The 16,708-nt window shown below is 37.6% G+C and overlaps 1 protein-coding gene across 1 annotated transcript in view; it reads right to left on the reverse strand.

Annotated features, from left to right (window-relative positions):
* CFAP54 (cilia and flagella associated protein 54) overlaps positions 1-16,708 on the reverse strand; it is a 295,241-nt gene that overhangs the window by 68,669 nt on the left and 209,864 nt on the right. The window contains exons 53-59 of the mRNA XM_064590760.1: positions 14,472-14,616; positions 13,492-13,649; positions 12,883-13,059; positions 12,655-12,781; positions 7,701-7,856; positions 6,254-6,359; positions 5,115-5,208 (exon numbers count right to left, since the gene is read on the reverse strand). Of these exons, the coding sequence (XP_064446830.1) occupies positions 5,115-5,208; positions 6,254-6,359; positions 7,701-7,856; positions 12,655-12,781; positions 12,883-13,059; positions 13,492-13,649; positions 14,472-14,616 (963 nt within the window). The remainder of the gene's footprint in view (positions 1-5,114; positions 5,209-6,253; positions 6,360-7,700; positions 7,857-12,654; positions 12,782-12,882; positions 13,060-13,491; positions 13,650-14,471; positions 14,617-16,708) is intronic.

Here is a 16,708-nt window from a genome sequence, read left to right on the forward strand (position 1 = left end):
CAGAGCAAGGAATACAATGTGCAAATGTGGCCTGGCCTAGATCAAGTGCTAAGATTGTTTGGAAATAGATGAAACCCGGAGAAGTCTGCCTATGGAGAATCTAAGCAACATCCCCCTGTCCCAAGATATGAAGACCCACTTGGGTTCTGGGGTAGCCCTTGCCAACTTACTGGCTATGTAAGTTTGGGCAATTTACTTAAATTCTGGAAACAAGACTAACAGACATTAAATGAAGAATACATAATAACATTAAATAATTACAATGTAAGAACAATTAGTGACACAGACATTTAAAAAAGAAAGTTCATTTTGAATTGAGAGGGAGACTTTATTAAGAAGGTTGGACTTGAGTTCAAAATGGGAAAATGTGGACAGAAGACTATAAAGGGTATTGTTTTTAGATGGAGAAGGTGTTTAACACTGCATTTATGAGATTCTAGCTCATGCAAACAAACAAGGAAAAGAGGAAAATGCATCTAGATTCGAAATGAAGAAGTAAAATTGTATTTGTTTGCAGAAGACATGGTCCTATATGTAGGAAATCCCAAGACACACACATACACATACACCTCTAGAATTAATAAATGTGCATAACAAGATCACAGGACACAAAATTCAATATTCATAAATCCACTGTATTTCTATGTATCATCAATGAACAATCTGAAAATGAAATGAAGAAAATATTCCACTCACAATAGAGATAAGCTTAACAAAAATGTACAAAATCTGTACACTGAAAAGTAAAAAGCATTATTGAGAGAAATTAATATCTAAATAAATGAAGGGACAGTTCATATCCATGAATTGGAAGATTCAATATTGTTAAGATGGCTACTGTCCCCAAATTGATTTACAGATTTAACACAATCTCTACCAAAATTCTGTTAGTTTGCAGAAATTGACAAGCAGCTCCTAAAATGTATATGAAAATGCAAAGAACTCAAAGTAGCCAAAATGATTTGGAAAGGAAGAACATAGTTGGAGGACAGGTACTTTCCAATGTCAAAACTTACTGAAAGCTACAATAACCAAGAGGGTGGACACTCCTATAAAGGTAGACTTATAGATCATGGAATAGGATTGAAAGTCTAGCAATAAACATTTAGATTTATGATAATTAATTTTTGACAATGGTGTGCCAAGGCAAGTCAATGAAGAAAAGACAGTCTCTTGAACAACTGGTACTGGGACAGTTGGATATCTATGTGCAAAAGAAGAATTTAGATCTTTATACACTTCACACAAATATTAATTCAAAATGGGGATCATACTTAAATGTAAAAGCTACAACTATAAAACTTCTAAAAGAAAACATAGAAGAAAAGCTTCAACACCTGGGGTTAGGCGAAGAATTCTTAGATATGCAACCAAAAGCACAATATATAAAAGAAGAAAAATGAAAAATTGGAATCATTAAAATTTAAAACTTTGTCTCCAAAGACACTATTAACAATATGAAAAGACAAGCCACCAACTGGAGGAAATATTTGCAAATCAAGTATCTGATAAAGGACTTGAATCTAGAATATACATTTTAAAAACTCTTGTGATAAAAAAAGACATCTTAGTTTAGGATATGGGCAAAAGATCTGAATAAACATTTCCCCAAAGAAGATACAGAAATGATCAGTAAGTACATGAAAAGATCTCAATATAGACAGCTGGGAAATGCACACCAAAGCCACAGTGAGATACACTTCATAACCACTAGGATGGCTACAATCAATAATATAGATAATAACAAGTGTTGGCTAGGCTGTGGAAAAACTGGAACTCTTATTCACTGGTACAGGCACTTTGGAAAACAATCTGACAGATCATCAAAAGGCTAAACATAGAGTTAACATATGATCCAGCAATTCCATTCTTAGATATACACCCAAGAGAACTACAAACATATGTTCACTTAAAAACTTGTATATAAATGTTCAAAGCAGCGTTAATCAAAATATCCAAAAAGTGGAAACAATTCATATATCCTTCAACTGTTGAATGGGCAAAGAAAATACTATATATCCAAAAAGGGGACTACTAGTCAGCAATAAAAAGGAACAAACTACTGTTACATGCTACAATATAGGCGAACCTCAAGAACATAACGCTAAGTGAAAGCAGTAGTCACAGAAGACTATATATCATATGATTACATTTATATGGAATTCCACTATGTGAAATATCCAGGGAAGGCCAATCTATGGAGATAGAAAACAAATTAATGGTTGCTTGGGGCTAGGGACTGCAAATGGGCACTAGGGATCTTGCTGGAATAATGGGAATGTTCTAAAACCGGATGGTGATGCCAGCTCCACAGCTCTGTAAAGTTGCTAAACATCTGTGAACTGCACTCTTAAAATAGGTTAATTTCATGAATGTAAATTATACCTCAATAAATTATACCTCAATAAATCTATTTTTAGTATGTATGCTTGCTAATCTCTTTCTTTGAACTATTTTCCTCCTGCTTGACTACTTGGAAAACTTCTAGTCCTTCTTCAAAATTCATCTCATCTGTAAAACTTTCTCCCAGCATTCCGCCAAAGCAAAATTAGTTCCCACTTTGCTCCACTTCTCTACTTTGACATATCTTGATTACAGTCCTCATTAGATTTTGACAGAATTATTTCTCTCCCTTGCTCCTCTGTGCTTCTTAAAGAAAGAGAGTAACATGCCTGGCATACATTAGGCACTCAGTAAGTATTTGGTTAATGAATGAATACATGTTCATGAAATAGTCAATTCCATTTAGCTAAAAAAAATAATTATTGAATACCTACTATATACAAAACACTCTAGAAAGATAAAATGGGAATGTTTAGCCAAAGTCATATATTGGTAGAGAACAGTGCACCCCTCTTTTTGAGTACTTATTATGTGCCATGACCATTATCTTGTTTAATTCTCCTACCTACTCTAAGAGGTCAGTATCCTCTCATCTCCATCTCACAGATGAGAAAACTAGGCTTAGAAAGGCCCCAATCACCCTGCTGGTTGAATCCAAACCAGTGCTCTGGTCACTCTGCTCTGTGGATTCTCCATAAAAGTGAAGCAATAGTGCTTTCTTTTAAGAGTTTATAAAGCATTGTCTTTACTAGGACAAACTTCTAATGTGGTATTTCAAAGGTTGAATGTGTCTGGATAAATTCTTGTTTGTCTTTGGCTGTTTTCTGTGCTCCTAGTAATTGTACGACTTGCTAAAATATTTCTATTATGTCACACAAAAAATAATGTGATATTGTATGGAATTATGCTATGTTTTTCATTCAAATTCTACCTTATTCAAGCTCTTAATTATAAATACTTCTCCAGTAAAGGCCAAAAAGGTGATATATTATTATCCTAGCATCCTATTAATTTGCATTGTTACTTGCCATGGAAACAAAGATTTTTGTTTTCTCTTACTAGAAATAAACATGTTTATCACACCAGAAAAAGTTTTCTATGTAATTGTCTTGATAAAAAAATAATAATAGCTGCTATATCCACCTAAGTAGCTACCATATGAGTAATTCAACTGACTGAAAACCTGTTTGCCTAAAGGTTTTAAATCAAGTCTATGCTGTCTCAAAAATTAAAGATTTGACACCGAAATTTTCTGAAAAAAATCTCTTGGTGGGTCAAAGGATTACTTAATTGGGATGAATTATGGGCGCCTGGGTGGCTCAGTTGGTTGGGCGACTGCCTTCGGCTCAGGTCATGATCCTGGAGTCCTGGGATCGAGTCCCGCATCGGGCTCCCTGCTCAGCAGGGAGTCTGCTTCTCCCTCTGACCCTCTACCCTCTCGTGCTCTCTATCTCTCATTCTCTCTCTCTCAAATAAATAAATAAATAAAATCTTTAAAAAAAAATTGGGATGAATTATAAAAAGCCTACTGAAATTTAAAAAGTAAAAACTAAACATTACTGGGCTCATATATCTCCAATGCACCCACATCCTGCCCACAGGATCTCCCTCAGTCTAGACCCCTGGAATTCAAGTGTGGCCCCCAGACCAGCAGCAACAGCATTTACCTGGAGCTCCTTAGCAATGTCAAACATCAAGACCCCAACCCCAACTTACCAAATCAGATTCTGCATTTTCACAGGATCCCCAGAGATGCTTCTGCCCCTTAGTTTGGAAGCACTGCTCTAGATAGATGCATGATGCAGATGATATGCCTCTGCAACTCTCCTCATCCAACAAATCCCACCTTGAACCTTATGTCTTCCCAACAGAATCATTCACAGTCCCACCACCTGAAGTTCTTTCCTAATCCCCCATTTCACCACCTAAATCATCCCCCCTTCCTTCTTTCCACTCCCTCCCTCCCACCTTTCTTCTTCTCACTTCTTCCTTTACTGGTTTATTGTCTGTCTCCCTCTACTAAAAAGGTAAGCTCCATGAGAACAAGGACGAAGTTTGTCTTAATCACTGTTTAATAACCTTCCAGAACATTGTCTGGGTCATAGTAGATGTTCAATAGGCATGTGATGAATAAATGAATGACTCTATCAAAAGGTGATCTGTTTGTACACCATATCAGGGATGAAAATCTTACTTGTCCATCTGCTTAACCAGTGTATCATTTCTTGTAATTTCCTGATTAATATTAATACCTTAGAGTATTTACACACACCTACATTTCATGTATAACATTTTAACAGGTAAAAATGTCCACCTGATAGTGGGAGGGGAAGAATGAAGCGGGGGAAATCGGAGGGGTAGACGAACCATGAGAGACGATGGACTCTGAAAAACAAACAGGGTTCTGGAGGGGAGGGGGGTAGGAGGATGGGTTAGCCTGGTGGTGGGTATTGAGGAGGGCACATTCTGCATGGAGCACTGGGTGTTATGCACAAACAATGAATCATGGAACACTTCATCTAAAACTAATGATGTAATGTATGGGGATTAACATAAGAATAAAAAAAAAAATGTCCACCTGAACTCTATTTCCAGAGCCTTATATAAAATATCCAGAGAAGTATCTAAACATGAGTGTGACTATAAAGTAATGAATTAATTTCTCCAAGTCATACAGGAAAATCAGTCTCATTAGTTCTATAGCACATTGTTACCAAAATAGCAAGGTCAAAGATAATTAACATAAGATTTCTAATAAAATAGTTTATTACCTTAAGTGTTAATGGTGATATTGAAAGTTTGTTTTTTGGCTTCCTCATATGTAAAAATAACAGGGCCATTTCTAAGTAGGAGTCTCTTATCAACCTAAAATTATATAACATTGTACTTATTAAATAGCTTCACCATTCATAATCATTTTGCATCATTTTCCACAATTTCTGAGCTAATGAAAGGGAAAAATAGAAAAAACCAGTATCTGTCCCAAACTCACACCTTCTTTTCATAGCACTTTTGGCATAGACACCAGTACCTTCCTCCCTACTGAAATTGGAAGCTCTTGAAGAGACATTCTACCCTGTCCTGTGCTGGCAACACTCCATGACATGACTGCTCTGAAGCCCAGCATCAAGACCATTCTAGAATAGTCCAGCCCACAAGGCACTAAAGAAGTGAACGTCAGGGCTGAAGGAATCTGCCTTGCAAAGCAGATCTCTCTTTCTATCCTCCTACACTAATTAAAATAGAAAGAGACACACAGAGTTATGCAGAAAGCAGTGATTTGGTATGGGTTAGATCTGTGTATTCGCTATTAAACCTGTCAGTTGAGGCCATTTAAATCAGTATAGTTTGCATCTAGTAGATGATCAGTAAATGACAGGAATCATCATCATCACTCTTCTCATGGCTAAAATAGCCACAATAAAATTATATGAATGTATTATGCAAATATGTATTGTACATAAGTTATAAATATAGGTATGCTTATTCTCAAACTTAAGATGATTTTTATATAGAATTAAGTTGGCCAGCCCTGGTCCTGTTGACATAGTGAACATCCACATAAATCCTTTCTAGATAAAATTTCACATCCATGGGAGGCTGCTAGAATCCTGGGACAGACAGGAGATGGATGTGAGTAAAGACTAGAAGCAAATTCACAGTCCCGTATGCCACCGTGATAACTGCCATCATCAACCATCACTGTAAACAAGGCCTTGGATCAGAGCCACGGTCAACAATCTTGAAAAGGAAGTCAGTAAACCTGTTGGACAATGGACCCCAGTGAATGAGTCCTGCGGTGGGAAGGGGGTCTCCCAGTCATCCCAGCCTTGAATGTTCAATGCACTACCAAAACATGGGGCTTAAATCAAAACATATACTGTTATAAAGGTGGAAAGGTTTTTTTTACCCTGAGTTTTGATCATTTCTCAAGCTTAGCTGTATAGCTTCAAATAAACTCTCAAGTTGTAAACTTGGAGATTTCTCTTCCATCAATATTTGACGTTCTATTTTGCCTGAAAGAATAAAAAAAATACACAAAAATGTTTTTTCCTTTTTCTATCATTTAGAACTTCAGAATAAATATTTCATGCTGGAACTTCAGAAAACTGGATGTTCTGTCCTTTTTGCCCATCTGTCTGTTGTTTTTGCTGTAAGGTCAGCTAATAGTGAAAGATTTTCTGCTTCCTTCCCCAGGAGTCTCCAGGCTCGCCCTGCCTTTAGTTAGCAACATTGAGTCAAAGCCTCCTTTGGGGGCTTCCAGACACAAATGTTCTTATCTTATTTTTCTATTTCCTTACTTTGTACTTTCCTTTCCTCTGTAGGGCTCATTCCCTTTGTCTACATCCATGTCCTCTTTCCTCTGTCTAGTATTGCAGATATCATAGAAAACAGCTGTTAAAATAAATCCTAAAAAGTCAACAAACACTTGAAAACAATCACAAATGATCCAAATGCTTTAGGGTTCACCCAGCTCTCAGGCCTCATTGTAAGCCACAGCCTTCACTGGAATGGCACTTCTGTACCCAAAAGGGCAAGAAAGGGAAATCTTTTATCACTATGAAAATGATTCACAGTTTTCACGCAGCATGTGAATACGGCACAAAGCCTCCCAGTGTTAAGTTCACATCTAGGTACTATCATTTAGTAGCTGCTGACCTAGAGAAAGTTATTCAACCAGACTGTACCTGATTTTCCTCATCTGTCAACTAGGATTGGCCATGCATATCCTATAGAGCTGTTGTAAGAATTAGCAATATGAGATGTTAAATACTGGCTACTACAGTGCCTTGCATCTAGTAGATGATCAATAAATGACAGCAATCATCATCATCACTCTTCTCATGGCTAAAATAGCCACAATAAAATTATATGAATGTATTATGCAAATATGTATTGTACATAAGTTATAAATATAGGTATGCTATAGCCACTTGACTTAAGTGGGTTTGTATCTTTTATAGAAATTAACTAAAATGCCTAGCTAAGGAATGAAATTATGCATAAAAAATGTCTTCCAAGCATTATTTAAGAAACATTATTTATAGCTAATTGGCCAATGATGACATTTTTGAGTCAAACATGAAATTTTGCATAAGGAGGGTCAATTATAATCATAAAAGAAACTAAGAAGTAGCACTTTCTCTCCCTTTCTTGATATAAACTTAAAATGAGCAATGTTCTCTTTATCCCAAACTAAGTCTGGCAGAGGTACCAATGTCTTTGCATCACTAAGCCCTTTGTAAAATCTGTATTTTTTATAGTCACTGACCAAGTTTTCAAGAAGTCTATTGTTAATAGGAAAAAAAAAAAATTCCACAAACTTTATCATAGTTCTGACCCCAAGTACATCTTACCTTTCTGAAAAAGAATTTCAGCTTCCACCTCATGTTCTTCTGTTGCTGATACCTGACAGAGCTTCAGTGCTATTTCAAAAAGATGAAGGGCAGGGAACCACTTCGAGGGATCCTTCTTTTTACTGGTATAATATACTTGTTTGGCCATTGTATGTCCTACAAGGAACAGGTTGTTCATAACAAGCCTCCAAGTTACCAGACCTCTCTCACCACCAGTTCTATGAAGAACTCTGGTACTCTTTACTTTTTAGTATCTAAGAAATATTTTCTTAAAACTCAATACCCAAATATTTCAATGAACTATAACAGTAGCCCTTTGCAACTTTATCTTTGATAAATCTTGATATTTTCTCATTTTTAAAATGAAGGATAATTTCTCCAGTCTCTTTCAGTTCTAAAATTTCATTATGTTCTACAAAACAACTGTGTTCCTAAGATGAGGTTGTTAGCAGGGAAACATCTGGAAGTTTTATGAAGTTTTATATTGTTCCCAATAAAAATTTGCATGTATTAATAGGCAGTAATTTTGTTTCTATTCAGCTCTATTAGAGGTTGCTTGCTATGCATATTTTGTCATTGCAACTAGATGGAAAAAGCCATTTGGATAAGGGCCATGTGCTATACTTCTCGTGTGGTCCCATCATCACTTAACATAATGAAGGACTGCTGTATTCTTGAAGAGGCATTAGATTTAATCTGCATGCCCTCACAGACAGACAGACAGACAGACAGATATCTATTTAGCATGTATTTTCCAATGCTGGATAAAATGGGAGGCACTGGAAAAAAAAATGAGAAAAGAGAAAAATAAGAGCTCAGGTTTATTAAGTGCTTTCTACAATCCAGGTACCCTCCCAAGGACTTAAGTATTTTCTCATGTAATCCTCCCAACTCCGGCTGGATTTCATTAGTACACTACCTTTACAGAGGAGAAAGCAGTGCAGAGTGAGGTTTGAGTAATTTGCCCAACATCACGTGACTAGTAAGTAGCTGGGCTGTGATTAGAACCGAGGCAAGTCAGGCTCCAGGACCCACACTCTAAACTATGACAAGAGTCAGATCGTGGAGCTTAGTGTTTAATGGGGAATGAGAATGTCCTGAGCAGCAATTAAAATACTGTGTGGTCAACAATGTGGCAGGGAAAGCACAGGGCGATGTGGTGGCAGGTTACAGGGGCCTTTGCCCAGACCCCAGAAAGGCTAGGGAAGCCCTCCCAGGGAATGTGGCTGTTGGGGCTGGCAGCTGATGATCGCCTTGTCTTTTGGTAATTTTACAAAAGGAAAATGTTGGGATAAAGAGTAGAAGGCAGTGGGGGGGAAATACTTATCGATGGGAAAGTTCAACAGCACAGTGGAGAAATATAAACAGGAAGGTAGTGTGGGATTGCGGAATGATACAGTGGCTGGGTCCCAGCTGAAGCGCTGGGTTCGAGCTGGTCACTGGTGCTACCATGTCATTTGAGGCCTGAACAAGTCCCAACATGCCTCTTGGGTCTTGAGTGTCTTCCTCTGAAAAATGAGGCAGTAGAACTAGAAAATATCTAAGGTCCCTTTGGGTTCTGAAATTTTCAATTCCAAAATGCTATGCCCTACAAAGACTTTTCAAGAAACCAAGAACTTTTTGTAAATTTTCAGTTGAGAAATGAAAGGAAGGGTGGTGGAAAAAGTGTATCTCTCCCTCTTTCTCTCTCTCTTATCCAAGGAGATGGTACGGAGCCCTGACTCTGGACAAAGCAGGTTGGTAGCATGCTGCTGAGAAGATGGAGATGAAGAAACTGAGCCTTGCTTCCAGGGTGCTCCCAGAAGAGCAAGGAGGCCAGGCATGGAACAGTGAGAATCGCTACCACCTACAAAGCTGTTAGAACGAACTGGGTGCCCTTCTAACAAGGTACACACTCGCTTCATCCCACAACAAGCCTGTGAGATTGGTATTTTTCTTAACCACATTTTATGAGAGAAGAAACTGAAGCACAGAGGAGTTCAAGTGACCTGCTCAAAGAAAGTGGACCAGAAATCTTTCTGCAGAGTCCGTGCTCTTCACCCCAACAGTGACCAATTGTGAGTAAATCCCAGGCAAGGATATGCTAACATCATCTGTCCAATACAACCTCATATTTCAACACAGCTCCTATTTTTATGTGTCTCACTTCTTGTTTCAAATTATACTACAGCTGTTTATTAATATAAGACAATAATATCAAGTATCTTCATGTAATTTAAGCAGGTATATATATGTACTATATATGAAGTATGTATTATATATAATAAAGTATTAATATATAATAAAAGTACTTGAATTGTCTTCTAGATTTTTGTGAAAATTAGGAAGAGACTTGTTACAGAAATTACCAACAGTTTCCTTTCTCTGTCCCCCTAACTGGATAACGGGCTCTGTGAGGGCAGAGATGGTGACTGGTTCCCTCTTACATCCCCACTCCCCAGCATCATCCTTGCAACTTTCTTCACTCCTATTATACAATTAATCAGTAATCTACTTTTTCATCTTATGAGAAAGCTCAAAGTTTTGCCATTATTTGGAAAAATAATCTCAAATAACCATGATGTTTATTTTTGGTTTTATAAAAACAATCTCAAAGTGCCTTTTTCTGTCAGAGGCTTTCACAAAGAAAAAACAATTACTTAAGTGGCTCTATTCTTGTGATGCAATCTATATGCTCACTATAAAGGAAAACTGTTGAGAAAGCATCAGATCAGATGATTTTATGCTTCATAATATTGAAGTGCTCCTGTTTCCAATAAATCTCAACTCTGTGAAAAAGAAGTTGTGAAACTGATGTTATTTTGACAGAAAATCTGCTTTTGGTTTTGTTTTTTAAGTCTGTATATAATATAATATAACAGAAAGCAAGCTGTTCTGCCTCAAGTGAGTCTAAAAAACGGTGGCACTATTGTCACTGAGTGGTGACACATCTTCAAGATTAGGAAGTCATGAAAGCAGAGAATACATTTGATTTAACACAATCTGTACTTTAAGCTCTTGTAGCAATCAAATATACTGATAATATAACAAATTGTGGACTAAAAATGCACAAAAATAGCTCTCCTGGGATCAAATTGCTGGAAGGAATTCTAGAGGTCAGCTAGGCCAGCCAAATTTCATAAATAAGGCAACTCAACAACGTAGAGGTGATGCAATTTACCCAAAATAGCAAAATTCCTATCTGATGATGATGATGATGATGATGAATCATATAATAATAATAATCAATAATCATGAGCGGGAGGAGCAGAAGGGAGAAGATTCTGGACAGATGATGATTTGACCACACCCCTGTTGCCCTCCCTTCTCCATCCTAGTCCAACCATCAGCCTCTCCTAAGCTGAGCAGCCGCTGGTACAGGAGGCAAATGGGCCCCAAGAGGTGAAGGTAATGTTTCAAAATGTAGGTTTTATTATTGTTCAGGTGTGATGAGGTCAGCAGGCCAGGTGACAACTACCACTGAAAAGAGAGTTTGTTACTTACACTTCCCAAGAGGATGGGGCACACCACACCATAGAGAAAAGCACAAAAGTCAGTCAGGAGCAAGGGGAAAAATGTGGACAAGAACCTTTATTCTGGATTTTAGGAAGGGGTGATTAGGTTAGGGTAAGCAGGCTAAGCAGGTTTAGGATTGGCTAGTTTGAGTAATTTCAGTGGGCTCTGCTAGTAGTCTGATACCTGTTCCCAGGGTGAGTAGGGCAGGAAAATAGTGCCTCGGCAACGTGTCAGAGTCCAGCAAAGGACAATAAGGGAGCCCAAAAATGGTTCAGAGGATGGGCTCTGGAATAATCTGCATATAAAAGGCATGTTTACAGGACAGTGGCTTGCGAATCTCTAGGAATTGGCTAGCCCTGGGAAGTCCCTCCCTGGTCAGCAGGGCCCCAGATGTCAAAGCCTCAGAAACACAGAAATTAAAAAGGCATGATTAATATAGGTTAGAACAGAGAGCTGCTACCAGGTTTTCTGCCCTCTGAGCTGGGCAAAAGCTGGGGAGCTAGAGGTAGGCAGCCTTGGGTCAAAGACCAGAGAGGGTGTCCTAGAGAAAGCTTGAAAAATCTGTGAGCTCCTAAGGAGGACAGTACCGGTTGGTTCCACTTTGGTTCCCAAGGGCTATACGCCTCCTATTTCCTGCTCCAACAACTCCCATTAGGTGCACTTGTGGCTGGCTCCAGGCTACCCTCCAATCTAGGCTTCATCCAGCAGCCAGGGTAATCTTCTGAAACATAAACCATCCCAGCTCACCTCCTCCCATGAGGCGGCTCCTAGTCCACTCTCATCAGGCTGCACTGGTTTCCCAAAGTTCTAGAATAGGTCAAGCGTGTCCTGACCTCAGAACCTACAACTCAAGGCTCTCTCTGCCTCTACCATGCAGAACTAGTCACTTGCAATTTAAGGTTTAGGGTTAAATACCACTTCCCCAGAGTGCTCTGCCCCAATGACTCGCTCCCTTCATTATTCTTTATCAGCAGAATTCATCCACATCTTTCATAAAACTGACCATGATTTATAATTACATACCTATACATAATTCAGTACCATACATAAGCTTTCTATATCCTCACTGATTTTCTGTCTGGTAGTTATCAAATAAACATTTTATTTTATACAGTATTTATCTTATTAAATTTTATAAATGTTTACAAAATTTTAGAAATATTTTACAAATGTTAATATTTATAATATAATATGCACTTCTCCATATGGTTTGTTTACTTGCTTATTTCTGTCTCCCACACTAAGATCAGGGACTATCTCCATTTAATCTCCAGTAACTTCCCAGGACCTCACACAGAGTCTGGCACATGGTAAATAATCAAAAACTATTTGTTAAAATAAACGGAGCCTAGGTATTCATAAATATTGCCCCATTTGAATGCAATCCTATGACAACGTGCCCGAAAATAAAAATTTTTCATCAGTGACTTGAGAGTAATATATGTTTAAGTGTTCTTACCAATTCTCATTTTTGTTTTGGCCAATAACATGACATGAGGAAGATAGATATTTTTCAAAGGCTGTAATGGACTTGCATAGTCAGTGTTTGATAAAGGAAACTCAATTGTCTCTCCAAAAGTTAGCATCTGTAAAAGGAACATTGTAGTTAGTAACTAGCTAATGTGGTTTGGAATAAGAAGACAGAAAAATAAGTTTCCAAGTCTTGAGGATACAAAAGTATGCTTACCTGTTCAATAAGAATGTTGTGAGACTGAATCAACAAATGTAATTTTTCTGTTTTTAAAGGAGTTTCCTTGAATTTCTCGGCTTTTGTTAAGTCATCCAGCAAAAGCATGCTTCTCACCAGGGTTAAATGAGATCGAGGAGAAATAAATTCACTTTCTTCAAGCAAATGTATTATCGCCTATTAAAATAAAATTATTCCTTTTGATAGTCCCATTTCCAATTCACTGAAACAAGAGCTAGCCAAACTGTTATGCAGCATTCAGCACCTAATAGAATTTAAAATTCTCTCCTTTTGTTCTAATCAGAATCAGTAGTTAAATATCAATGTGAGGGGCGCCTGGGTGGCTCAGTTGGTTAAGCGACTGCCTTCGGCTCAGGTCATGATCCTGGAGTCCCTGGATCGAGTCCCGCATCGGGCTCCCTGCTCGGCAGGGAGTCTGCTTCTCCCTCTGACCCTCCCCCATCTCATGCTCTCTCTCTCATTCTCTCTCTCTCAAATAAATAAATAAAATCTTTAAAAAATAATAAATAAATAAATAAATAAATAAATAAATAAATAAATAAATAAATAAATAAATAAATATCAATGTGAGTGAGGTTTCCTTCCTACCTGAAGGTTGGTTATGATGTCTGCCTTCAGATGCTTTTCTTGGAGGCCAATGATTACAGCTTGCATCAAGAACTCGGCCTGTAGCTCCCTGTCACCTGCACTTTTTGCCTCCTCGCACACTTCATTGATGAGGCTGACGTAATCTATCATGTCGTTTTCTAAAGTAAATAAATGCAGTTATTTAAAGTACCCTGGGAAAGTAAGAAATTACATACGCATAACACCCCCAATGTTCATCACAGGAATATTGTATAATACAGAAGGACAGGAAGATATAAAGATGGAAAACAGACTCTACACGAAACATGAAAAATAAATGTGTTGCAATTTGGGAGAAAGTACTTTAGAGTACTCCAGTGCTGCAAAAGTAAGGATGCTACATGAAAAAAATTAATGTGGAAGATGAAGAGAGATGGGTGGATAGATAGATTTACAAATAGACACTTATCAGTCACTGTAAGAACATGTATATGTGCCAGGCTATAATCTAAAACTTTATAAATTTAACCCATTTAAGACTGATAATAACCCTAAGAAGGAGGTACAATTATTTCCATTTTTACTGAGGAGTAAACTGAGGCATAGGGGGATTAAGAGACTTGACCAAGATCACACAGGGAGAATATGGTGGACCAAACATTTGAACCCAGAACAAGTACCTGGAGCCAAAGTCTGTGCTCGGGACCCCTACACTATGCTGCCTCCCTCAATGATAAGAAGACCTGCACGTTAGTATTTTGATCTCCTTGCCTGGTCTGCATACATCAGAAACCTAGATGCCATTTTCAGTGATACAAGGGACTACTGACATGATTATTCTTATTTAAGGACATGAATTTTTTTATTCTGGAAACAGATCAAGCTATAAAGTTAGAAAATGTTAATGTTATAATAATAAAATGTATCTCAATAAAACCTCCATTACCTGAGTAAAACTAATGTTTATGAAAACTTGGCTTAAGAAAATAGGATATTTGTACCTGTCACCATTCCAATGCCATGAATCTGTGCAACAAATGCAGTCACCAGTGCTAAGCGGCACCTCAACCAGAGATGAATGTTGAAATATTCTCGAGAATTTAGGGAAACGGGATCTAAAAACTCGTTATCTTTATTTTCAGTAGCCTAAACAATACAAAAATGATGGTTATCTTGCCATTTAATAATGTTAAAGGTCTAGCCTAATGCTAAATGTTAAGAGAAGTGTCTGGTATCATTTAATACTATTAGATTTTTAATTTTGGAAATCTGTCTTGCACATTCTATAAACTATGAAAAATACACAAAATAAAATCATTCACAATCCCGCCATCCTTATTAATATTTGGTTATACTGATTTTCAACTTTTCTTTTCCTTTCTCTACCCATTGTAGACAATAGTTTTGCACTCTGAATTTTTCATTGCAAATTATATTATCAGTGGTGTCTATGTCTTCAAAAATTTTGTAAACATTATCTTAACGGCTGAAAAAAATTAAATAATGCTGGTTAATACTTATTGAGTACTTATTATGTTCCAGGCACTATGCCAAGTATCTTATACACATTATCTTATTTGATCTTCCCGAAAAGCCAAAGAGGAGTTATTATTTCTGTTTTACAGATGTGAGAATGGAGACCTACAAAGATTAAATATTTGCTTAAACCTGTACCTCTGAAACAAATAATATATGTTAAAAAAAAAAAAAAAAGAAGACAATAGCAGGAAGGGAAAAATGAAGGGGGGCAAATCGGAGGGGGAGATGAACCATGAGAGGCTATGGACTCTGAGAAACAAACTGAGGGTTCTAGAGGGGAGGCGGGTGGGGGGATGGATTAGCCTGGTGATGGGTATTAAAGAGGGCACATACTGAATGGAGCACTGGGTGTTATATGCAAACAATGAATCATGGAACACTACATCAAAAACTAATGATGTAATGTGTGGTGATTAACATAACATAATAAAAAAAAGAAGAAGAAAAAATATTTGCTTAAACTCCATTACGTTTTGGCAGAGGTAGGATTCAAACTTGTGTCCTTCTGAATTTAGAGCCCCCCAGTCTTAATCCACTGTTGTATGTTGCTCATGTTCCAAACATGTATTATAAATGATTTCCCATCTTCATTACTGTACTTTACAAAGGGCTGACCAATGTTCAGAGCTCCTGAGAGGGAAGGACAAAGGCAAGTTTTCCCAAGTGGGGGCGGGGAATCCATTTTAGACATTTGGGAACTTTAAAATCATCTAGAACAATGCCCATTTGTTCTAGGAATTTCCTGCTATGCATCTCTGACAGCTCCAACCAATTGGCAACATGTAATATCAAGGAGTGGCCATCAGGACTTGGGGGAGGCTGGAATGTGGAGAGACAGGTGGGAAGCACAGAAGAGGAGGGTAAGCCAGCACTGGGAACAAAGTAAGAAGTGAACAGAGGCCTCAAGGCAGAACGGTGACTAGAATGGGCACATCAAGTACTCCAGAAGTCTAGGATTTAGATTAGCAATACAGGACAAAATGCCTATCCACACACCTTAATCTCTCAGCGCTTACACTTCCTGTGACTACTGAAGAGCCACGTCACACTTAATCTGAATCAGGATTTCTCAACCTCAGCACTATGGATAGCCATGGAGGACGTTATAAGTTTAGCAGCATCCCTGACCTCCATGCACTAGATGACAGGAGCACCCTCTCTACTTGTAACAACCGAAATGTCTCCAGATGTTGCCAAATAACCCCTGGGAGGCAAAATAGCCCCCAACTGACAACCATTCCTCTAAGTCAATTTTTGAATTAGATTGCTTTTGAGCATTTTTATTTCTTTTAATATAGTAAGAAATGAGTTTCTATTTAGGATAATTAGTTTTGCTCATTTGTAATGACACTAGTTATTAGCAATTTTATTAGTAAAGCTTAAAATAATGAGCAAGGATTCTATGTGATGAATCTTTATGTTTTAATCCTAAACAACCCCTTTTTATTAAATTACTTGGTCTTATCAAACTCCAATAAAATGTCCAAGAATTCATGACACCAGTCGTCAAAGAGATTTCAGAGCTTTAATGTGGAAGAATTATCTATGGGAAATCCAAGGTAGGAAATAATGCAGGTGTCACACTGGTGATGTTGAAGTAATAAATTCAAAAGTGAAATGAAGAGCCAAATAAAGTGAAACAACTTTATTTGCTAAAGAAATCAGATCTAGAATACTGGAATGATATATCTGGCGGGAC

Source organism: Mirounga angustirostris, unplaced genomic scaffold (assembly GCF_029215605.1).
Source record: "Mirounga angustirostris isolate CCGP_5_RB_7025 unplaced genomic scaffold, mMirAng1.0.hap1 SCAF_5, whole genome shotgun sequence".
NCBI lineage: Eukaryota > Metazoa > Chordata > Mammalia > Carnivora > Phocidae > Mirounga > Mirounga angustirostris.